The sequence below is a fragment of the Scardinius erythrophthalmus genome (genome assembly GCF_964197995.2).
Source record: "Scardinius erythrophthalmus genome assembly, chromosome: 12".
Lineage (NCBI taxonomy): Eukaryota > Metazoa > Chordata > Actinopteri > Cypriniformes > Leuciscidae > Scardinius > Scardinius erythrophthalmus.
The window spans coordinates 35,127,062-35,151,688 of record NC_138232.1 but is presented as its reverse complement, the minus strand read 5'-3'; the positions used below and the strand labels follow the sequence as shown (position 1 = coordinate 35,151,688).

General features: G+C 39.8%; 1 protein-coding gene across 1 annotated transcript; it reads left to right on the top strand.

Annotated features, from left to right (window-relative positions):
- Nucleotides 1–1,688: 1,688 nt before the first annotated feature.
- Nucleotides 1,689–24,538, top strand: abcc6a (ATP-binding cassette, sub-family C (CFTR/MRP), member 6a). Its single transcript, XM_081381506.1, has 31 exons — nt 1,689–1,808; nt 2,535–2,711; nt 3,156–3,281; nt 6,482–6,619; nt 8,661–8,780; nt 9,918–9,979; nt 10,091–10,222; nt 10,686–10,892; nt 11,758–11,935; nt 13,708–13,869; nt 14,020–14,112; nt 15,134–15,337; nt 15,620–15,766; nt 15,901–15,988; nt 16,940–17,009; nt 17,130–17,256; nt 17,414–17,590; nt 17,734–17,901; nt 18,001–18,193; nt 18,518–18,596; nt 18,979–19,087; nt 19,199–19,406; nt 19,529–19,839; nt 19,986–20,185; nt 20,387–20,513; nt 20,821–20,922; nt 21,044–21,190; nt 21,478–21,636; nt 21,752–21,918; nt 22,094–22,288; nt 23,680–24,538. Exons 1-31 carry the CDS (start codon nt 1,767–1,769, stop codon nt 23,786–23,788), a joined length of 4,524 nt encoding a protein of 1,507 aa, XP_081237632.1. The 5' UTR covers nt 1,689–1,766; the 3' UTR covers nt 23,789–24,538.
- The last annotated feature ends 89 nt before the right edge of the window (nt 24,539–24,627 follow it).

The window sequence follows — 24,627 nt, the reverse complement described above, 5'->3', positions numbered from 1 at the left end:
AACAAAATTTTATTCATTTTGAGTAGCAATTAAAATAAAATAAAAATGACGAAATGCTGCCTATAAGTGTATCCACTGCTGGCGATTGCATGTAGTCAATAGTTTTTGAATGTTTTACATTTTTTTTGACATTCACTTAAATATCTTAGTGCGCATGCTCTCAGGTGAGAATGTGAGCGAGGAAAACAGGAGAGAGAGAGAGGGGGAAAGAAAGAGAGAAGAAGTGAGGAAAGCCCTTATATGGACATGGCTGCGGTGCGTGTTCTGCAAATTATTATCCATGGGCACGCGCTCCCTCGTTTAGAACAATGCGGATTCCTTCAACTGAAAGAAGACACATTTATATGCTTGTGCACCTGTTGAACTTTTTCTGTGCACATACAAATTGCAAATTGTATGGGATAAATTAGTAAATCAAACCAGTCTATCACATTTATTGAATAAATGGGGTAACACTTTATTTTGATGGTCCTTTTTGAATATTCTGTTGACTGTAAGTAACTTTGCAACTCCATGTCAACTTACTCTCATTAGAGTATTAATGGACTGCCTGCTTAATATCTGCTAACTCTTTATTGTGATGGTCCTCCAACAAACATTCGACTGACTAACTTTGCTACTACATGTCAACTTATTCTAATCCTAACCCTATCAGTCTACTACTCTAATGAGAGTTAGTAGACATGTAGGTGTAACATTACTTATAGTCAACAGAATTTGTTAAAAAGACCATTAAAATAAAGTGAAACCATAAATGGTATAGCAGTGGGTCTCAACTGGTTCTGCTTCAGGTTCCAGATTTTAAATTAGGCAATGAGTGGTGACAGCTTCCACAATTGTTTATTGTACAAAAGTGAAAATAAATGTGCTTAAAATATCTTAATATTCAAGTAAAGTTGTATTTAATGTAGTCTTGGTCATAGTTTTGTTAATAGTTTTCATAGATGAAGGCATGTGACTGCATGTCTAGCTTCTAGAAAGTGACATGTGAAGCTTATTTATTTTGCTGTCATGAAGTTGACCACTAGCCTATGGTATGAAATGGCAACTGAAAGATTGTGGAATCAAACTCCTCTAGATATAAGGCAAGGTACTGAACTCCAGGTTGGACTGAGTGTGTGTAATAAGTGTACAGTATCTCACATTGGACAAAAATGCATACCTCAAGGTGGAGTGTGGTGCTTGGTTGTGTGTGTGATCATACTAAGTGTTTCTCAGGTACATGCAGGAAAAGTGAAAAATAGCACTTCTATAAAGACGAACAAATAGCACTTCAGTGCTACTAGCAGCACTTTCTGCATTTGGACCGAAGTGGAGGTGACTGCTTGGGGGAAAGTGAGAGTGATAGTGTTTTATATGATGCAAAGGGGGAGAGGAGTACTGTATGTTAAGGGTTGAGTCTATGTTTTTCGGGTGGTGTCTTAGAGTTTTGCAAAACCACATTACTGTTTTGATAAAGAACCTAAAGACGTGGGAGTCGGGGAAAGAGTAAGATAAATAGAGAAGGAGGGAGAGACAGAGAGTTTAAAGAAGACTGCTGGGAGGAGAGAGTGAATATAACCACCCACCTAAGCGGCTGTTAGACTGGTGGTCAAAAAGCAGACACTTCCAGACAGAAACAAGGAGTGACAAAAGTGAATAAGGGAGTGTGTGAGATCCCAGGACGGAGGGAGAGTTTGACTCAGGCACAGCACAGAGTGACAGAACAGTCTAAAGAACCAGGATACACAACAGGGATAGGTACATCCTCAGGACCAGACGAGTGAATGGATACCTTTTGCAGTCTAAGTGGACTTGACCCACTATGGGTGAGCAAACCTCTAATGTCAGACCTTAAATCTTGAATATTACTCAAGAATATAAATATACATATATGGTTGATTTATGTTTTGTTTATGTCACATATATACCTGTAAAGAGTTGTTATTTTATATGTATGATATTATATTGAAAGTTTTCTGGAAACATTGGATGTTGCCAAGAACCAGAAAACCAGAATATATCTGGGTTTTTTTTGTATGACTTTTTGATTATTTGCTTATTATTATTTATTAAATGTGTTGAATTAGGTTCAGATGATGCATTGTGGTCAATCTTTAGAATATGATTTATTTTACATTTAAACAAGCTAGCAAATAAATGTACAATTTAATACACTGATTTCACAAACTTCTTCAGTTGTCAGAATATCTGGCAGATCTGTTCCTTCAGTTACATTGATTTAGTCCAATCTCAAGTTTAATTAATGCAATCTCAGCTGTCTCTAACCCATTAATATAAAGAGAAAGGAGAAAGTCAGTGATGAGCTTGGCCACGATAAGCAATACAAAATAAGAAAGATTTACCAACATGGTAAACAAAGCACAAGATGTTCAAAATTATAACCTAATTTTAGATGTTCTGGAACATTCAGATCATATTTCTCTGTGGAGAGGGTTTGGATCAAGACAATATTGATCCAATGAAAGAATGAAGACTGTCAATTACCATATAACTTGTTGAAAAGTTAAGCACATCCTGTTCTTTATCTCCAGGACTGGAACCAGACATGGTACACGCATAACCCTGAACTGAGCAATTGCTTCCAGAACACAGTCCTGGTGTGGGCTCCATGCATCTACCTGTGGGTCCTCTCTCCATTCTACTGCCTTCATCTGTACTGCCACGGCCGAGGTCGGCTGCCCCTCTCTTCACTCTGCAATGCCAAGCTGGTGAGACAGACCGCTAAGAACTGTTAATGTTATACAAGCCTGTCCGGGTCTCAAAAGTACCAGATTTGTGGTCTATAAAATTCAAACCAGAATGTTAAAACAAAGTGAACGTGGTGGTCTGGGTAGACTGAGGGGTCGAGTTCACGCTTTAGTGGCCGAGGAAGACAGTAAAAGAGAGTGTGGTGTGTGTAACCTCAGTTTGTGGTGTGAGTGCGGTTAGCACTCTAGTGAGCTGTGATGTCACTTTTCACTCTTCCGCTCTAAAACTCTTTTGTTTGAAATACAGTTGTTTCTCCGTTTGTTCAGAGCCACACAGATTCCAATCCAGTCTTATTATAATGTAAATCGCACCTCTTCTCTACAGTCATTGACCACCGGAGATTCCGGGAGAGTGACTCAGTTCTCACTCTGATATGAACTGTATTCCTCTTTGCTCTTTTACAGTTGTTGGGGTTTTTCTTGGCATCCTTTGGTTTTGTGGAATTCTTCTACATCCTGTTGGAACGAAGACAGGAAATCCAGCAACACCTTGTCTTCTTGCTCAGTCCTATCATACGAAGCCTGACCGTGGTAATGTAACCTCTAAGTTCCAAATTTTATGAGAAAAACGTAGCAGTACAGGCATAAATCAGGGTTTTGTTACTTAGCTTGCTACGTTTAAGCTTAAACATGGTAAAGATTGGTGCCCAGGCTTGAGGTGTGGCCTCATTTACCATTGTTCAGCAAATTTCCAATGGCGAAATCCAGTCATTTCAATAGGAATCCAGGAATTCCAATCAGGATTGATAGGATTCCAGAGAATCAGGAATTAGGCTGAAAGATTTCCATGTGCAGACTTTGCAACAGGTTCAAGTCGCTCGCCTGAATTCACTGTGTTGTGCAAAAGAAAGCTGCTTTGAAAGCGACTTCTGTCTGAGCTGTGCTTCATACATAACAACACTTCTGAGAATAGACAATTTCATTTTTTGGATTTTTTAAAACATTTCGCCAGTTTAGACCAAAATGAATTTCCATTCTGGGCTAGACTGGCTAACATTATTATATGCTAATGTAAAGTTTTAGCTAGTGAAGCCAGTTGGCTTTGTTTTTCTTTTAAAGTTGGTTGACCAAAGAAGTCTTGCTGGTGAAGCTAGTTAAGAAATAAGAAGAGAATGTATGTATGTCTGACATTAGACAAACTGTCAAACATCTCAACAAATTAAAGAGGTAGATCAACTCACTGTTGTAGAATTTCCATTTTTTCAACAGTGTTTTGATTCAGAGGATCTTCATCAAGTGGAAATTTGGGAATTTTGCAGCAGTGTGTGGATCTTTAGTTTTGTTTGTGATAAGCTAGTTCAGAACACCAGCATCCCAAATTAGGAACCAGTATCCAAAACATAAGCATATGTCTTAAAGATGGATGCATCAGCCCACATATGGAAATATATATTAAAGATTTAAGCTTTATTCATTCCACACCTACATTCATTTCACAACACACCTGCTTATGTCTGTAAAATAGCTCCTAACCCCTAACACGGCAGGATCTGTTTTCATCTAATAGACTGTGACATTCTGAGGTAAACTAGGTTAGGGGCACACCTACACATGGCCTAATGAACACAATCTCATCATCGCTTTCTGGGTTCCAGACCAGACTCATGACCCATCTGTGGTCTTTTCAGACACCTAAGTCAACACTGGCTAGTGTCAACGTAAAAACACTTAAAGAGTTAAACAGTGTCATCGTGTCCTTAAACAGATTGTGATCTTAATTGGTCAAAAAGTGAAATAAAGCAGTGTCATAACTTGGGCAGGTGATGGAGTGTAGGTAGAAATACTCAATAACAATTTAAGAGATCTATTATGAAGGTGCATAAATATTGCTTTCAAATTCTGGAAATATTGCTTCATTGCTTTGCTCAACCTGTGGGTTTTCTTGGTTAATATTTGGGCTCATGTAATGAACAGTTTAGAAAGAAACAACCACCACAATTCTATTGAACCTAGAGAGGGAATTTACTAAGAGCACCCCACCAATTGCAATTTATTTACAACACCGTCTGGATTGTTGTAGCACCTGTTTCACTAAAGGAACACCATAAACTTGCACAAATCTATGGCAAACGTAACTGGCACTGCGCAATTCTCCATCTTCAGGTTAGTTATGAGTAGTAGTTCGAGGAAGATACATCAGACTTTGCTGGGACTGTATGCCACCAGTCCACCAGATTCAGATACCTGAAATGTCTCCTTAATCTGGTCCCCCTCAATATTGAACTTTTGGTAAATATTGTTGTCTGGAGCTGAAGTCTGCTGTTATGCTTGGTACATTTTCTACCAACCATAAGCTGCTGCCGGTTTCACTGTGTGCTCTCATTTAAGCTGCAGGAAGCAGATCTGTCTCTGTCTTCTATCGCTCTTAACTCTCCAGTATAATTGCTAGCTTTGGCTTCCTCCCACTGTCCAGAGGACTTATTCTCGTGAGACGTGAAGTCAACATCAACAATGCAGATGTTACATGTGGTTTACATGTTCTGTTTCCAGGTAGCGCAACAAACCTCCGCGGGCGTCTTTCATTAGGACATGATTAAGAGTTCCTTTTAAAGGCTTCACCCCATTTCTCTGAGGTTATATGGCTTTGGTTTGGTTTTGAGGAGGCGTCTTTGGATCCAGTCCTGATCCTTAATTTGTACCGTACCAGGAGGCTGCTTTTTATGTAATCAAATTATGTGTTGCGCTACCTAGGAGATACTGCAACAAATGAACATCACATCAAGCTTGGGATCAGCAAGAGCCACTGGTTGACAGTCTGCTTTTGAGACATGCAGAACGTCAATTTTTTGGATGAAGAAAAGACACAGTAATTAAGAAAGATGTGGGTTCAACAGAGGCCACACTTTATACGCTTTGTTGTTTTATTAGAAGAGACAGCTGTGGTGGTAGACGGGAAAAAATCCAATATAACCTCAACAAAACAACTGAAACAAAAACAAAGTAAATTTAATGATGGATTAGTCTTCAGGTCTTCAAGAAAACATAGTACAATTTTGCAAGTAAAGTTTCCCTAACAAATTTCATCTACTATTTTCTCTGATCTTATCTATTCCTGTCACTGCAGTCAGGCCATTCTCTAATTTGGATCATATCAACTTAAATTCAGTTCTCAAATGCTCCGTGTTTTATCCATATACTTTGATGCCAAAGTTGCTAACTGACTGAATTAACCTGCATGCTACAATGTTTTTTCATAGCTTTTTTTTCTCGGTTGGGTCGGTCATGTTTTGACATTATCAAAGTTATTTGCTTACTGATCTTCCTTCTCTCTAAAGGCCATGGCCTCGATAGTTGTAATTTAAATCTATTAAATGTAATTAAATCTATTTAAAGCCCTTCACAATGAGTTAGCGTAACGGTGGAATGTGTAATTTCAAAAAGGATGAAGTAATGAAGTTTCCCTGAACACTTTCCCCGTTTTCCATTGGACGGCCAAACAGACAGTCCTGTCCCCAAACTCACACCATTGGCCATTCAAAGAGAACCACAGTGTTTACACTTTCTAGAGCTGTATCCTACGAATGGCTCAGGCTGGGATAGGAGAAAGTATTTTGAATTTTTTTTTACAAAAAATTACATACATTGCCTTTAAAGTAAACTTGCATCATTCAGCAGAGGGAGGGCTATCTGTAATTAGGCTCCTTTTTAAAGTCATTTGTTATTACTTGTTTTGTATGAACTGTAATTTTAGCAGATGAGAACAATGTCATTTACAGCTGTGTGTTTGACAGGTGTTAGCCGTGTGCGTGATTCATTGGGAGAGAGTGCGGGGATGCCGTTCCTCTGCCTTCCTGTTCTTCTTTTGGCTGTTGGGCGTGGTCTGTTCCCTTATTCCACTTCATGCAAAGGTCCAGCTGGCTGTAGAGCAGGTGAGAAAAATGACAACTGACACAGAGAATTTCAGTTTCACGGTACATTCGCAACACCTTGGACTAAGCCTACACATACAGCCACATATGGGTGTATTAACATATGGATGAAACACAGGTGCACATATGCAAACATGGTCACAGATACATATCCACACATGCACAAGCAAATACATTGCGGCACACTCACACAAACACACGGCAGCTCAGCATTCCAGCAGTTTCTACTTTTGGCACTTGTTGATTTTCGCCATGTTTGGACTTGGTTTGTCACATTCATATTATGAGTTCAGGTGAAGTCCAAGTACAGGTGTTAGTTTGAAACATATGTCAGAAAGTGTTTAAATCTGACTTGTGCTCCTAATGAACCTTGGAAGTACAGTATAAGTGTTTTTCTTTTTTCAATAAGACAAAATTAAAACCATTTTTGGAAAATTAATTACCTTAGTCTCAGTGTAAATTAGGTGAACAACTCACTTGGGTTAAGCTAATTATTTTGTCGAGCTAAACAAATAAATTCAGCCAATGTTTTTTCTTTTTTTGCTTTCGCTATCTTTGAAAATGTCTTAAATACAGGGTATATCTTAATAAGAAGTGCTTTAAATATACGTTTTTTAATCAATTTCATTTTGCCACACACAATAACACAAGAAAACAACCTTGCACAAAAGAAGGTTTAACATTTTAGAAACGAGACTAGGCAGTTCTGACCCATATTGTGCAAAACGCAGTCGAAACATAGAGACAGATATTTCTCCCTGTTATGCTGACTTTATCCTTGGATAAGAGTGGGATGAAATTTTGACTGACCTACATTTTGACCACTGAAACCACTCTGGCCTTGTTTTTTATTTTGTGGTGTAGTAAAGAATAACGCCTCTATTTTAGCAAGGGACTCCATGGCCAAACGGATGTTTACTACAGATTTGTCTCAACATGGCTTGTGCTCCAATAGTGTAGCCAAGACGCCAAATCCAGGACACCAGCAAGATAAACTTAGTATCTACTATAGATTTAGAAATGCATGAGCAGCATATGAACAGCACATGTGTAAAGTTTGTAAATATAGATACTGTTGGCTCCTCACCAGCAAATAGTGGCCGGAGGTTTGAACAGCAGCAATCTATGAGTTTCCAGATTGTAGCGTGACTCGAGGCCTTTTATGGCTCTTTTCATACGTAATTCATTTATATAAAGCAGGCCATTAAAGAGTTTGGTTTTCACCATGATTTCCCTTAACTGTTCAAAATAAGCTTTACTATGTTGTTAATGCTCGTGCACACCCATGTCTTCTGACATTAGGCGAAGTAAGAAGGGGCACTGCACTGCATGATTTCCTTTAGAATAAACAGCAGATCATATTTTTTACATTAATCCTTAGTTTGGGACATAACATCACTCAGTAAACAACATGTCTCCTGCTTTCTCCACCAACTAGCTCTTCTATGTCCAGTCAGGGAGTTCTCGCGTGACATTTTGATTGACCAGATTGTCCTCAGAAAACAAGCACGTCAAGGTTCATTAAAGGGTTAGTCCACCCAAAAATGAAAATTCTGTCAGTAATTACTCACCCTCTTGTTGTTCCAACCCCGTAAGACTTTCGTTCATCTTCGAAACACAAATTAAGACATTTTTGATGAAATCTGAGAGCTGGCTCACTCCTTCATAGGCTTCTATGTAATTTCATCATCATTAAAATAGTCTATGACTACAGTGGTTCAACCTTAAGTTTATCAAGCGACGAGAATACTTTTTGTGCACAAAACCCCCCAAAAATAATTACAGACATTTTTGGGTGAACTAACCCTTGGAAATTCAACAACAAGTTGTGTTCCAGAGAGTTCCATATGAACAGAATGTTCAGCATGTAAACAGCATGTTGGGAAGTCTGTGGATCAGGACTGGAATAACATCACGGTAGCATTACGGGAAATCCCTGGTTGTGGTACTCATTTAAATGGGAAAGTCTGCCTGTGCTCTCTCTCTCTCTCTTTCTTTAATCTGGATATGATCCGCTGTTTCTGTTGTCTCTGCTTTTCAGGGTCTCTCTCCGGATATTGTGCGGTATTTGGCCTTTTTCTCTTACTTCTCCCTGCAGTTGGCGCAGCTCTTCCTTAGTTGTTTTGCAGACCGAGCACCCTCAGGCAAAGCCGCCCTCAAGGTACGAACTCTTCATCAACTAAAATAATCCATCACAAACAATCCTGTGGTGTTTACTTCTGTCTTTAAGTAATATAGAACCCAACCCCCCCCCCCCATTTTGAAGTGAATTATGGTAATGGTTGTAGCATATCCAACTACTGTCTCCCGCAAAAATGTTGCACTTAGATATTAGCTGAACTCATGATTGGATAAAAGAGCTTGACTCATCTACACGGACACTCTGTGGTCCTCCTTCCCGGATAATGATATATCCTTTTTTAAACTAAATTCTTGACTCATTCTGCCCACTGTTTGGTTGTTATGTATGCAAATTACACACATAGCGCTGAGCAGAGCAACACAGAACGTAATCTCCTAACATCTTGTGAGATAGTGGTCCATCTGACTGTTCTCCTCCAGAGAAAAACAAGGAAACAAGCTCAGAGAGGAATTAGAGTGTTTGTGATGAGGTTGTAGCCACAGACGTCGTGCCACACCCCTTGATCCCCTCCTGGCTCATTCACTTCCTGTGTAGGGTTATTCACTGCATCCTGAAGAGTGAGACCTCCGGTGAGGAGGCGGGAGAGAGTGAGTGTTTGGGTGGTTGGCTGTGTGGGCAAAGGGGCAGCACTGAGGTCAGCAGTGGGTGGAAGTGTGTTACTGTGGCACATAAGGCATACACACACACACAGAGAGAAAGAGGTCTACCACTCTTACTCACAGATGCTTTCACACTGTTTCTCTGTTTACTCTCAGTTCACTGTTGCCAAATATGATTTCTAGCCACTGCGTTCTCCATCCAAGAAAGCAAAACTGTGAAACTCTTCTTTCTAAAACTGACTGCCTCACATCTGGTTATTTATGTGTATAATGTTAGAACTGTTTTGACAAGCCTTGTTATAATTGAAATTTTTGGCTTGGCCCAAACCTGTTAATTAACATATGATTAGTAAAAATAGTAATTAGTAAATTGGGACGATATATACCATCCAATAAATTATAGCCAAATGATCATGGGAACCAATGGTATTTCTATTTGGCCTACTGTTTGTTAAACCAAAAACCTTTTACTTTTATTAATTTAAACATATCCACATGCTGTACTTTTTGGCCATATAGTGTATTTGTAACCAACTTGTTCTTGTCGTTTTCTCAGAATGCATGTCCTGTTCAAGATGCATCGTTCTTGTCAAAGATCCTCTTCTGGTGGTTTAGCGGGTATGGAATTAAATGATTTAAACACCATTACTAATTAGTGAAAATACTCTTTTAAATTCTTCTTGGTCCTGTGAAAGAAATGCATTCGGTTTGTATTGTGTGTGCTTCCAGGTTGGTTTTTAAAGGATACCGTTCTCCTCTGCAAGCAGAAGATCTGTGGAGTCTGAGGGAAGAAGATACATCAGAAAGGATTATATCCGACCTGGAAGAAGAATGGACAGCGGAGCGTACCAAATTACAGCAGTGAGTTCCATTTAAAACATCAGACATGTTTTTTTCACACACAAAATTTTGAGGCACGTGTACATTTAAGTTGTTTGTTTATGTTGCTATGGATCCTCATGCTGCTTTGATCAGTGCGATCACATTTCCATCTGAAAGATGCCCACAAAAAGACAAAAAGAGCCCTGGTGCATACACAGTCGAAACAGGAGGATTGTGTCAATTGGTTTGCTTGTTAACACTTTTCTGCTTTGAACATACAGTGTTTTCAAGTCCTCTGAAATCCACTTTTAAGGCCTCACATGTCAGGGTTCTCATGCGTTTTACAATTTGTGGAAACTTGCATTGTGCCGCAGGATGTTTTAATGTCATTCTGTTTTCAATTAGAACTTACAAAGAGGGATTAAACAAGCTTAACAACTGCATTTAGGCTTCAGCACCAATTCCTTACGCACATGTCCGTTTGCCTCTTCTCCATCTACAGGCAGGAGAACCACCTAAGCACCAGTGTTGCCTTGGGATCTCGACTACCAGACCAGGCCCAACTCCTCAGGAAGATTCAAAAAGAGCAGAGTTCGGGATTCTGTCTGTTACGGACACTTGCGCGTAGCTTCGGACCCTACTTCCTAACCGGGACGCTGTGCCTCATGGTCCATGATGCCTTCATGTTTTCAGTTCCACAGGTTCTAAGGTGAGAAAGTCAAAGCTGATTCTTGGCCTCATTCTTAGTTTAAGTTCTCAAACTTTGGGCTTTGAGTTGTGTTTAAGAAAAGTTCTGCCTTTAAATAAACACAGATGGCCTCTCTGTGCTTTTAAAGACAGCTCGCTAGGTTATCAAAATATTTTTAGAAGAGACATCTTACGGTTCACAATATCTTGGGATGAAAACAGGAAGTGGCAGTGTGCGGCAGGTGCTTGAGTCAGAGACGCCATACAAGCCAGACAGAGATCATGCTGTTTATGCCCACAGAGAAGCAATTATGGCTTCAAGTCTGAAAGCTTGAGAGCGAGAGATGACCACAGCACTCCGTCCGCCCTAGACGTGTTAGCTTCGGGGAGGGTAGAGGAACACTGTCGGGGTTGTGGTTACTACAGGAAAGCTGCCAGTTAAATGGGAGGTTTAGTCAGCTACCAGCAAACTGTAGCACGGAGATCTGTAGCAAGATCTCCCTGCTACAGAGCAAACTGTAGCAAGTAGATATATTGTACTGGGATCTTGTGTCAAAAAAGGTGGACTTTGGTGGGAACTATGGAAACATTCAAGGTCTTCTGCCCTCAGAGTAAGCAACATGGATTTTAGCATTTGGTTAGGATTCAGAAAAACATTTTTCCAGTTGAACATGCTACGTCTTGTTAATCTCAACAAATCTACCATTCTTCATTTTCAAAGAAAGCTGCGGCTTTACTCGCTACTGTAAACCTTGAGCCAAACCACAATGGTTGGATGTGGTCTGTTACAGAGGAATCTAGCCAAATGCTTAGTTACATCAAAAATCTGCAAATTTCTTTGTACTCTATAGTGCCTTTATTGACCCCTTTTTCTCTTTTTTTCAAAGTCTGTTGTTAGGCTTTATGAAGGATGAGGATGCTCCGCTGTGGAAGGGCTATTTCTATGCCTCTCTTGTGTTCCTCCTGTCCTGCCTGCAGTCTGTCTTCAACCACCAGTACACATACACCTGCTTTACTGTGGGGATGAGGGTTAAAACAGCTGTCATGGGTCTGGTCTACAGAAAGGTAGGCCATTTCACCAACACAAAAACCTTGTCAGAACATATGGTTCAATAATATTTGGTAATGGGAGTATTTGCAGAACGTTTCAAGAGCAGTACAGATATATATATATATAGTGTAATATTATATACACTATATGGAAAAGTATTGGGACACACCTCTTTTTAATTTGGTTGTTTCAATCAGACCCATTGCCACATGTGTATAAAATCAAGCACCTAGCCATGCTATTATTGGAAAGTGGAAGCATTTAGGAACAACAGCAACTCAGCCCCAAACTGGAATACCACGTAAAGTCACAGAGTGGGGTCATCGAGTGCTGAGGCACATGGTGCATAAAAGTCACCAACGCTCTGCTGATTCCATAGCTAAAGAGTTCCAAACTTCCACTGGCATTAATATCAGCACAAAAACGGTGCGGTGGGAGCAATGGGTTTCCATGGCCGAGCAGCTGCATGCCTCACATCACCAAGTATAATGTTAAGCGTCGGTGGAGTTGTGTAAAGAGGACTCAAGAGCAGAGGAAACGTGTTCTGAGTGATGATTTACGCTTCTCTGTTGGGTGAGTCTGGGTTTGGCGAATGCCAGGAGAACGTTACCTGTCTGACTTTTGGTGGAGGAGGAATAATGGTATGGGGCTTTTTTTAAGTGGTGGGAAACCTTAAAGGAGAACTCCGGTCAATTTTAACATTGAGCTAATTTTTTTGTAAATTTGGAGTGCTGTCAGTACAGAGAACAACGACGGTGTTGCCTACACTGTGTTATCCTCTTTTAAAAATTTGCACCCTGTTGACTTCGATGGGGCAAGTTTTAAACCTGCTTTTAGCCTCTTAACATCCTTGATGTGTCATTACAAGTGCACAGCCATGTGAGTGATTCCTTCAGAGTGATCACGGGTGAATCTGACTGCGGTAGATGTGAAAGATATGAATAAAAGTGATGTTAATTCAGCCAGCGCACATACCTGTATTTACTTCCTGTTTTCGGTCGAAGTCCACAGTAGTCGATTGTCGAGTTCACGCGCATAGGTTTAGTTACCTATGATCACGCGCGTGAACTCGACAATGTTAAGAGGCTAAAAGCAGGTTTAAAACTTGCCCCATTGAAGTCAACAGGGTGCAAATTTTAAAAAGAGGATAACACGGTGTAGGCAACACCGATTTTTGTCATTGTTCTCTGTACTGACAGCACTCCAAATTTACAAAAAAATGAGCTCAATGTTAAAATTGACCGGAGTTCTCCTTTAATCTTCTTCAGCATACCAAGACATTTTGGACAATGCTGCTTCAACTTTGTGGGAACAGTTTGGGGAAGGCCCTTTTCTACTCCAACATGACTGTGCCAAAGTGCACAAGGCAAGGCCCATAATGACATGGTTGAATGAGTTTGGTGTGGAAGAACTTGACTGGCCTGCACAGAGCCCTGACCTCAACCTCATGAACACCTTTGGGATGTCTGCAAGCCAGGCCTTCACGTCCAACATAAATTCCTGACTTCACAAATGCTCTACTGGACGAATGGGCAAAACTTCTCTCAGAAACACTCCAAAATCTTGTGGAAAGCCTTCTCAGAAGAGTACAAGCTGTTATAGCTGCAAAGGGAGGACCAACTCCATATTAATGTCTGGATTTAGAATGCAATGTCCCTGATAGTGTAATGGTCAGGTGTCCCAATACTTTTGTACATATAGTGTTTGTATATATATTATACATTTTTTACATGTTTTTAATCAATCTTTCTCTCTGCTTTTGTTGCTGCATCTTGTTTATCCCCAGTCTCTTGTCGTGAATAGCGCAGCACGCAGAACATGCACAGTGGGGGAGATAGTCAATCTGGTCTCTGCCGATACCCAGAAGCTGATGGATTTTGTGGTGTATTTCAATGCTGTGTGGCTGGCACCCATTGAGGTCACACTCTGTCTCTTCTTTCTTTGGCAGGTGAGGGCACACATATTTGTGTATTTTCATTGCACTCCAGTAAACTATTTCCATTCTAGTAATATAAGTAAAGTCTGAACATTTGGAGATATTGGTTGAATAGTTGTTTTAACTTCCTAAGAGAAATAAACAAGACATGTCTTATTTCAGCTTTTAGGACCATCAGCTCTAGCGGGCATCGCCACCGTGATCTTCATCTTCCCTTTGAACGGATTCATTGCAAGGAAGAGAAGCAAACTCCAGGTACTGTAATGTTGTAACTCAGGATTCATGTGTTGTCACTCACCTGCTATTTGAGGCCCAGACTCCTTAAATCTTGATGTCCTCGATACTTAAACATATAAGAGGTTACTTACACATATAAAAAGTTTCATACCTCAAAGCTAACTAACCATTTAAAAATATGAAATTTTGTTTAACATACCCCTTAACATGAGTATGTAAATCAAGGAGGTGGGCTTTTAACAACTCATGTTTGTCCATCAATCACAAGAACGATACTGCTGTGTGGGTAAGATGTCGAGTAAGACACCCAAAACCCTTAAAGTTCAAAGAGGGATGGCTAATTCTGAATGGGATTCTCATTAAAGGAGATCAAAATGAGTTAAGATCCTCATTTATTTCACCCAATAAGATGCTTTCTGAGACATCAGACTGTTGAGGAGTGCTATGAATGGATGAGTGCTAAAGTAAGTCAGCGTGAAGGGTCCACAGCTGGTTTAGATAGTGAAGTGAGCACAGCTTGAGTGTGCGGGTTGGATTCAAGCTTCTCTTGCTCCTTTGAAGTTCCTCATGTTTCCTCCAAAGCAAAGCAACCACAATGCTTGCAAATGGCAATAAAAGTTTCAATTTTATTTTTCAGAAAACAGACATTTGGCATGCCACTGACTGAGTCAATCTTTCAGCTCATAACTGTTGTGTTCTAGAATATCTTAACATGCAGTTAGAAATGTATTGCCTTCTTCAATGTTAATCATTCTGACGTGAAAAGACCAGCTTAAACCAGCACAAATTGGTTTGATGCTGGTCCAACTGGTGGACCATTCGATTCATCAGCTAAACACTCCTTTTTATGTATGTCTTTCTGGTTCAGTCAAGAATCCTTGTAGGAACAAGGCTGGTAACCAGCTATGCAGCTTCTTGTAAGCAGGGCAGCCAGACATCAAGTAAAGAAAATGCCCAAAACCTCTCTGTTATTTAGTGGTGTCGTTGCAAAGCTTGTGGTGTTTTGATGACAGTTGGCTGATTTCTGTTCATTCCGCAGGAGATACAAATGAAGTACATGGATGGACGGGTCAAGTTAATGAACGAGATTCTGAATGGCATCAAGATCTTGAAGTTCTACGCCTGGGAAAAGGCATTTCTGGAGCAGGTCCTGGGGTACAGAGAGAAGGAGCTTAAAACTCTGAAGAAATCACAGATCTTATACTCTGTGTCTATCGCCTCGTTTAACTCCTCGTCCTTTCTGGTAAGAAAAGACAGATTCTTAACAAATGTATCAGGGCTGTGACCAAGTGTTGTGGTACTCGAGTCCGGACTCAAGTCCAAATACAAGACCATATTTTCTATTTATAGTCCAGACTAGCTCCAGCTCATGAATCTGAATAAAGGAAAAATATGGTCTTGGACTCGATGGTAACCTTTTGGGAAGGGCCTAAATCAAAATTGACATTATAGTAATGACTAATTACCTAAAAGACAGGATGTGATATTACAGTTTTGACTGATTGTAATTTCCATTCTTTGCCAGATTGCTTTTGCCATGTTTGGTGTCTATGTGCTCATTGATGATAAGAATGTTCTGGATGCTCAAAAAATCTTTGTATCAATGGCTCTCATCAACATACTGAAAACTCCCCTAAGCCAGCTTCCTTTTGCCATGAGCACAACCATGCAGGTGAGAATTATATCAACTCCAACACCATTATATTCTGCCCTGATTATTTAAAGGTGCTGGTATGTGTTGTTATTTCTTTATTTCTGGGTTCTACTGATCTTGAATTAAATGGACAACTTATTCTTGTGTTGCAGGCTCTCGTCTCTCTAAAGCGTCTGGGGAAATTTCTCTGTCAAGATGAAATCAAACCAGAAAATGTAGCAAGAGAATCCTTTAAATCAGGTGAGAGACCACTTGTTGACAAACTTTATTGTGCAATAGATTTGTAAGGCTAAAGACAGTCCGAATGTTGTATGTACCCTGTGAGACTTTCCCTTTGCTCTTCACTTCCGTCTGTCAGTAAAAATATGAGCAAGAGCGAGATTAACAACAGTTTGATAATAGCCTCTAAATTTCACAGTTAGGTGATACTGATGTCTCACTTCCTCTCCCTGGCACAAACAATTAGAGATCTCTAGAAACTCACTGGATTGCCTACATTTGAATGCTGAGTAGCCTACTACATAACATTTTATTCTATAAAAAAAAATGTTTTTGTTTATTTATTTTTATTTGTCATCAAGCTAAACCGCTTGTTCTATGTTCTATGTCTCGGGCAAATGGCTTATTTTATTTTATATTAGGTTACCATAGACCTTGCACAAAACAACAGTAGCCTACATTAAAAAACAATTAGCCTTGTGACAAGATGAACACTGCAACAATATTACAATATTAACTTTATTATTGATTGATTATTAACTTAAATATTGTTAGTTACTAGACTTGTTAGTAACTATTTTTTATTATTTTATTTTTTACAATGTAACATGTCTTCTTGTATTTAAAGTTATCTTTTATACATCCATATACGTTAGTTTATCCAAACTTGATGGGGTTGGAGGCGGGCAGCATTCATCAAATCTGTTCAAGATTGCCTTTGAAAGTTGTTATTGTGAAGATGAAGCTAATTAGACTGTGTAATTAAAGTGAGTCTATAATTGCACAAGCTGCAGAAGAAAACTAGTTTCCCAGAAGCAATCTCTGTAATTTTATCTGCACTTTCCTCCAGAACAATTTGTGTTTGCGACATAGATGTGTGCAGATAGTCTGCGTGCGTAGATTGCATGTTAGGGTAGGCATGATATTACATTATTTACTTTTGCTCTTTCATTGTTGCTCTTTGCTTGTCAGATGTGGATGGTGTAGTGTTTGACAATGGAACCTTCAGCTGGTCTAAGGATGGTCCTCCATGTCTAAAAAGGTATCATTATCCTGAAAGTTTCCACAAGGCACCTGAATACACAATCAGGCAATAAGTGTCAGCGTTTCAGCAACTTCCCCCTCACTTACACTGTGTGTATGTGTGTGTGTGTGTGAGCAGGATCAGCGTTAAAGTTCCCCGTGGCTCACTGGTTGCTGTTGTCGGCCATGTTGGCAGTGGGAAATCCTCGCTGCTTTCAGCCATTCTTGGGGAGACTGAAAAAAGAAGCGGGGCCGTCTCAGTCAATGTACTTGCACTAATCAACCACAACTCTCATTGTATATATTTTATGAAATACATTTTTTGAATAGCATGTTATGATTATGGCCATTAATCAAATTGCTAAATATTTCATCCTTACTGTTGATTGTCTGTTCAGCATTTCTTCACTTCTGTTTATGTAGGGCTCCATTGCCTACGTTCCCCAGCAAGCTTGGATCCAAAATGCCAGTCTGCAGGACAACATTCTGTTTGGACGGGAAAAAAAGAAAAGCTGGTACCAGCGAGTGCTGGAAGCCTGTGCCCTGCTGCCAGATCTGGATAATCTGCCTGCAGGAGACGCCACTGAGATCGGAGAGAAGGTGAGACCCTCGCACTTTATAAAAAGTCACATTATTTAGATTGTTTCAATAGGATCAATAAGCATCCACGAGACCAATCACCATTGAGCATGCATCTGTATATAATATACATATCTTGAAATAAATCTAAAACTTCCTTCCAGGGTTTAAATTTGTCTGGAGGGCAGAAACAGAGGGTGAGCTTGGCACGTGCTGTTCACAGGAAAGCTGATGTGTATCTGCTTGATGACCCCCTGTCTGCTGTGGATGCACATGTTGGTCAGCACATCTTCAACAAAGTCATTGGGCCCAAAGGCATTCTGAGAGACAAGGTGACTTTCACTGTGACGTTTACCTTACGCATGGGGTACGGGGTCATTTTCTTGCTCCTCAGCATTTTCAACCTCTAACATTCAACATTTTCAATAAAGACACGGATTTTGGTGACCCACGGAATGAGCTTCCTGCCTCAGGCGGATCTGATCCTGGTTCTGGTGGACGGGGAGATCAGTGAGAGAGGCTCCTATCAAGAACTTCTGAACCGAAATGGTGCTTTTGCTGATTTCATCCACACCTTCGCAAGCTCTGAAAGGAAAGAGTGCTTTTCGGAGGCCTCCCAGAGAGGTAATATGTTATATGGATGCTGGTGTCACCACCATGCTTTTAACTAGTTTAACCAGGGGTTCAAGCTTCACTGGCAAAGTTTTTTTTTCTGGTGAACAGCATGGTTTTTCTAAAGTTCCCCTGCTTAAACTAGCATTGTACTATAAGCTAGACTGATACCTGTTCATCATAAACCAACCAAGACCAGTATGAAAATTCATAGTGGTCTGAGATGATCTTCTAAGATGACAGGGATCTGTCAGATCCAATTGTTGTGAAAAAAAAACAACTCATTATAGACTGAGAATTACTGATAATTTTTATGTTGAACTCATCCACTTGCAGGCTCCAGAAAATCCGTAAGATTGAGTGTTACTGAATACATGCGATTTTCCAGGGATCTGTCCCAAGAGCAGCTCATCGGGTATGGGATTTTAAATATGCTAATTCAATGCAAATAAATATGACACACAGAAAACTGAAACTAATACTGTTTCCATTGGCTTATAGATTTCTTCACAAAATCATAACTGGAACTAACAAAAGTTTATGATTCTCGTACATTTTGTTTATCAAGATAATATTTATGATCTTTGAAGCATACATACAATCGGTAGAAGTAAAAACAGAAGTAAGGCTGGGCTATAAACAAATTATATCTTTGAAAAAACTGTTGGAACCGGAAGTGCTAAAATGCAAACTAATTTCCAAATTTTAGCATCATATCTGCAGCACTCTTGTCAGTTATTCACTAAATATGAGAAACATAAAGTTTGTTGATTGATTCAAACTCAAATCTCTTTCAGTGGGGACACAAACAGCATTTCAATTGAGCCACTACCTGAATCTGATGAGAACCACATCCCAGACGACATGGGGAAACTGACTACGGTTGATAAAGCACGGATAGGCAGAGTAAGATCACTTATGTTAAAACCTTCTTCTTTTGAAATATGACATTCCTTTTCTATTAACCACATCAGTTTGGATTATGACCTTGTCTCTATTTTCTCTCTGTCCCTATAGGTCAAACTTGAGATGTACATTGAATACTTTCGCACCATTGGTTTGCCTTTAATAGTTTCCATTGTATTCCTGTACGCCTTCCAACAAGCAGCATCTCTGTCTAATAATTACTGGTTAAGCTTGTGGGCGGATCAGCCTGTGATCAACGGCACTCAATTAAATACAGATCTGAAACTTGGAGTCTATGGAGCTCTTGGCGTTGCACAAGGTTAGTAGAGTCTTGAGGCCTTAACAGGCTATTTGTATATCTGTTAGTTCTTAGTGTTTTACACCAGCCTCAGTTATGATTCAAGTAAACGAAACAAACTTTCATAATTTCTTGTGTTTTAGGAATTGCCATATTTGGTACCACGGTTGCCATCTCATTAGGGTGTATCATTGCATCCCGTCATCTTCACTTGGAACTTCTGAACAACGTACTTCACTCCCCAATGTCGTTCTTTGAGTCCACTCCCAGCGGCAACCTCCTCAATCGTTTTGCTAAAGAGATAGATGCCATCGACAATATGGTCCCAGATGGGCTAAAGATGATGCTAAGTTACTTCTTCAAACTCTTGGAAGTCTGTATCATTGTGTTGATGGCCACTCCTTTCGCTGCCGTTATCATCCTCCCTATGGCATTCCTCTATGGTTTCATACAGGTACGCCTGAATCTGCATTTATGGGGTTAAGGAAAAGAGGCTCATTTGCAAACCGCAAATGCTATTTTCTTGAACTCTTCTAAACCATCTAATGTCCTACTTGGGTTTTGACTATAATCTTTCTCTCACTCTTTTCACCCTTGAAGAGTTTCTACGTGGCCACCTCCTGCCAGCTGCGGCGGTTGGAGTCAGTGAGTCGCTCTCCCATCTACACGCACTTAAACGAGACTGTGCAGGGTGCCAGTGTCATCCGGGCGTTCAATGAGCAGTCACGCTTCATCATGGGTGCCAATCACAAGGTGGATCTTAACCAAACTGCTTACTTCCCTCGTTTCATAGCAACAAGGTGAGGCACTCCTCAACATTCAGTTTTACAATCACAATGACATGTACACTCAGAATCAAATATCACAATCTGGACTAGAATTCACACGGGAAGCTTTCTTGCATTCAACAACAACCCCTGTGGTGGGCATCCTATGATACATTTTGATTGATTGACATCGTACTGATATATAACCTCATTCCGGGATGTCATTTTGTTCAGGTGGCTGGGTGTGAATTTGGAGTTTCTGGGTAATGGCATTGTTCTTGCTGCTTCTATTCTTTCTGTGATGGCAAAAGGAACCCTGAGCCCTGGGATGGTCGGTCTGGCTGTGTCTCATTCACTTCAGGTGTGAATCATTTCAAATGTCTCTATGCTGAATCCGACACAAATGTTACGAGAGCTACTGGAGATATTGCATGTGGAAACTTGCTCTTGCAATGTTAACCCTCAAACCTCAGTTGCAGAATTGCTTTTAACGCTTGCACAAGCGTTAAAAGGTGCATCTTTCATTTGTGGTCAGCCATTTTCAAATTAAAATGCGGAGAATAAAATGCAGCCATTAATTGTTGTTCTTCTGTGTTACATAAAGATCAGACAAATCAGGTCCTCTTTAGTGATTCTTTTGTTTTAAAATGTTTTTTGCTGTCTCTCAGGTGACAGGTTTCCTGAGCTGGATTGTAAGGTCATGGACAGATGTAGAGAACAACATTGTGTCCGTTGAGAGAGTGAAAGAGTATGCAGACACACCAAAAGAGGTGAGTGTGGCTATAGAGCCTAATTAATAGTTATAAACAAAAATCATATTTCTTTCCTTGTCGGTCAGTAATAGCATCATTTTTAGTCATAGCTCTTTACCATCTATATCATCATTTACAGGCAGCTTGGAGCATAGAAGGAAGTTCTTTGCCACCAGCTTGGCCTCAAACAGGGACCATAGAGTTTCAAGATTATGGTCTTCAATACCGTAAAGGCCTTGAGCTGGCCCTGAAGGGCATCTCCGTTCACATCCAGGAGCGGGAGAAGGTCCATACATATTCTACTTCAGCATTTACTATAAAATATTATTGCTATCTATTTTTGATTTTGGCTATACCTTGCCTCATTCTGAACAAGGCTAGATTCTTGTACACCTTGAGGAAATAGTCCACCCAAAATATAACCATTTTAATGTTCTAACTAGGATGGTAAAAGTTGAAAGTTAACTTGACAAACATTTGGTGGGATTGTGGTAATACAGTGTTCCTGATGATACCTTGTTATATTGAAAAAATCCCCACAGTCTCACTCTTTGTTTCCTTTTATCCTTTCAGATTGGTATTGTGGGAAGAACTGGTGCAGGAAAATCATCTTTGGCTCTTGGAATTTTCCGGATCTTGGAAGCAGCAAAAGGAAAGATCTACATCGATGGAATCAATATTGCAGAGATCGGGCTTCACGATCTGAGATCCCGCATCACCATCATTCCACAAGTGTGTATACACTCTACCTAATGGAACCAAAATAACTCTATAATTGTAATATTTTGTTGTATTTCAAATTATTATGAACTCCCAAATCTGTTTTGCAATTTTAATATCTTTCCAGGACCCAGTGCTGTTCTCTGGATCTCTCCGTATGAACCTGGACCCCTTCGATGCCTATTCTGATGAGGAGGTGTGGAATGCCCTGGAACTGGCGCACCTTAAACACTTTGTGTCTGAACTTCCTGATAAACTCAATCATGAGTGCTCAGAAGGAGGTGAAAATCTCAGGTATGTGCATCCAAGAGTGCTATTCTTTCACCATTTTAAATGACTAAAAAAAGCCACCATATTTGAGACAATGGGAATGTTGTTTTTGGTTTGAAATTTCTTGATACCATGATAACCAATGGCTTGCAAAAGAGACTTTCGATTAACAATGGCGAGTATATTTCTCTTCCTGCAGTCTTGGTCAGAGGCAGCTGGTGTGTCTAGCAAGAGCTCTTCTTCGAAAAACAAAGATTCTGGTGCTGGACGAGGCTACAGCTGCATTGGACCTGGAGACAGACACCCTGATCCAGTATACCATTCGCAGCCAGTTCGAGGATTGTGCTGTTCTTACCATAGCACACCGCCTCAATACCATTATGGATTACACAAAGTATGTCATGATACAAAATCAAAAACAGTGGTTCCTAAACTTTTCAGACCACACAGCTGCATCTCAATCTTCACAGTCTATCAGGAAATAGCTTAAAGCTGCTGTGTAATGTTCAATATTAAAATACTTTCTCACATCCCGTTTTAATATGCAACTGTAAGTTAGCCATTTGCCTGTCATGAAAATGAGGCCCTGCAGATTTTGCATCGGGTTCAGTTGGCCACGTGAATTTACCGAGTTGACCAACAGAATGATGCTTGGTGTTCAAGTAACTTTTGTGTGAGCTGTGCTTCATACATTGCTGTGCAATTGTCAATAGACAATCGGCCTTTACGACCATGACATTTTGCTAATGTAACCGCACCTTAAAGGGGTAGTTCACCTAAAAATTCTGTCATTAATTACTGACCCTTGTGTCGTTCCAAACCCGTAAGACTTTCGTTCATCTTCGTGAACACAAATGAAGATCTTTTTGATGAAATCTGAGAGATTTCTGTCCCTCCATTGGCAGCTGCACAACTGAAACTTTGACACTTCAAAAAGTACATAAAGAGATTGTAAAACGAATCCATATGAATTGAATGGTTTAGTCTCTATTTTCTGAAGAGACTTGATCGCTTTATATGATGAACAGATTGAATTTAGGCTTTTAAACATTCATCAATTCACACATCAGTTGTGGTAAACAGAAGCTCAAGGATGTTCGCTTGACCTGCCAGAACCAATGAGGTTCATTCTCGTGTTACGCAGCATGTTTGAGCTTCAGCAAGAACCAATGAGGTTTGTTCTGGTGTAAAAGCATGGTCAGTTGAGCTTCTGTTTATATTAGCTGATCAATTTTTATGTTAATAAAAGCTTAAATTCAATCTGTTCATCATAAGCAATCAAGTCTCTTCAGAAATGTTTTATCAAACCGCTTTATGAACTTTTTGAAGCTCAAAGTGTCAGTTGCGTAGCTGTCTATGGAGGGACAGAAAGCTCTTGGATAAAAAGATCTTCATTTGTGTTCCGAAGATGAACGAAAGTCATAAGGGTTTGGAAGACATGATGGTGAGTAATTAATGACAGAATATTCATGTTTGGGTGAACTCTTTAATGGGAGACGTGTGAGTTTTGGTAATTTTGCATTTCCGTTTGGTGCCGTAGCCTACTCGGCGTAGAAATGGCATAAAAAGAGGCACGGAATAAATATTAAAAAGGTGTATTAGCTGCTTACCTTCATTGTGAATTGGATGCATCACACATTATTTTTTTCATTTTGTACTCACATAATAGCTTCCGTAATTTATATATAGGCGGTCCTCACAAATGTTTATTATTGCTCAAATGTGTCAGTAATATCTGTAATGTGATGTTTTATCAATACTAATACTGCCGTTTTGTTTTCTCAGGGTTATTGTTATGGATAAAGGACACATCGTGGAGATGGATTCTCCAAATAACCTTATTGCAAAGAGAGGCCAGTTTTATTACATGTGCCGAGAAGCTGGGCTCTTATAAGACATCCACTGTCTTCTCGCGCCCTCTTGTGGTGAAAGCAAAGAATCTGCAGACTCTGTTTCCCAGTTCTCAGCGCAGAACAGGGACATCCCATTCCCAACAACACAACTGGTTCTTTAAGAGGGAAAAAGACCAGACACTTGAATCACACTTTTCTCCACAAATGAAAAAGGTTTGCTTGATAAATCTGAACTGAAGCTAAGACGTGTTTACTCAGGTTTACTGCCATCTCTGAAGCTCTTAAAGAGGAATGAGGGGGGAAAAGCCTTTGCATTCCGCCAGAAGATAAATATTGGTGCTTAGTGTTCAGTGGAAATGTGTAGCTGATGGAAAGCTGTAAATATTGCACATAATTAAACAGACACATAACAATTAGGGAAGAAATGGTGTCTGTTCTGTCTATGCCATACCCATGGTGAAAGAACATGTGAATGTGAATAGCTAATTTGCTAAAGTTGTTTTACAGTTAATTTTGGTTTTATAACAAATCAATGAAGACAATTCTATAAGCTCTAGTGGTTTCACAGTTCTCATCATAGACAGTTATGTGAAGAATCGTGTAAGAGGACAAATATGTTTACAAACATATTGCTACATATACTTGACCTGAAATTCCCTGAGAAATTCCAGACTCGCTTTCAGACACTAATTAAAGCTTTTAAGAGAGGATTTAGGGGGAAAAGCAGTACAGTCGCCCAAGCAGGATGTGGCGTTTGTTTGTTTCAGCCAAAGTAACAAACAAAATGGACAATAATGGCTGGATGAAAGAGCATTCAATCTGTACCCAGTAAGAGTAATATTAACTGCCGACTGCTTAGTTTTAATATCTCAAGAAAATA

Coding starts and splice junctions, on each gene's coding strand:
- abcc6a (XM_081381506.1), top strand. CDS start 1,767: ATGGATACCTTTTGCAGTCTAAGTGGACTTGACCCACTATGG. Junction 10,223..10,685: donor GAGCGTACCAAATTACAGCA/GTGAGTTCCATT, acceptor CTCCATCTACAG/GCAGGAGAACCACCTAAGCA. Junction 13,870..14,019: donor GTCTCTTCTTTCTTTGGCAG/GTGAGGGCACAC, acceptor GTCTTATTTCAG/CTTTTAGGACCATCAGCTCT.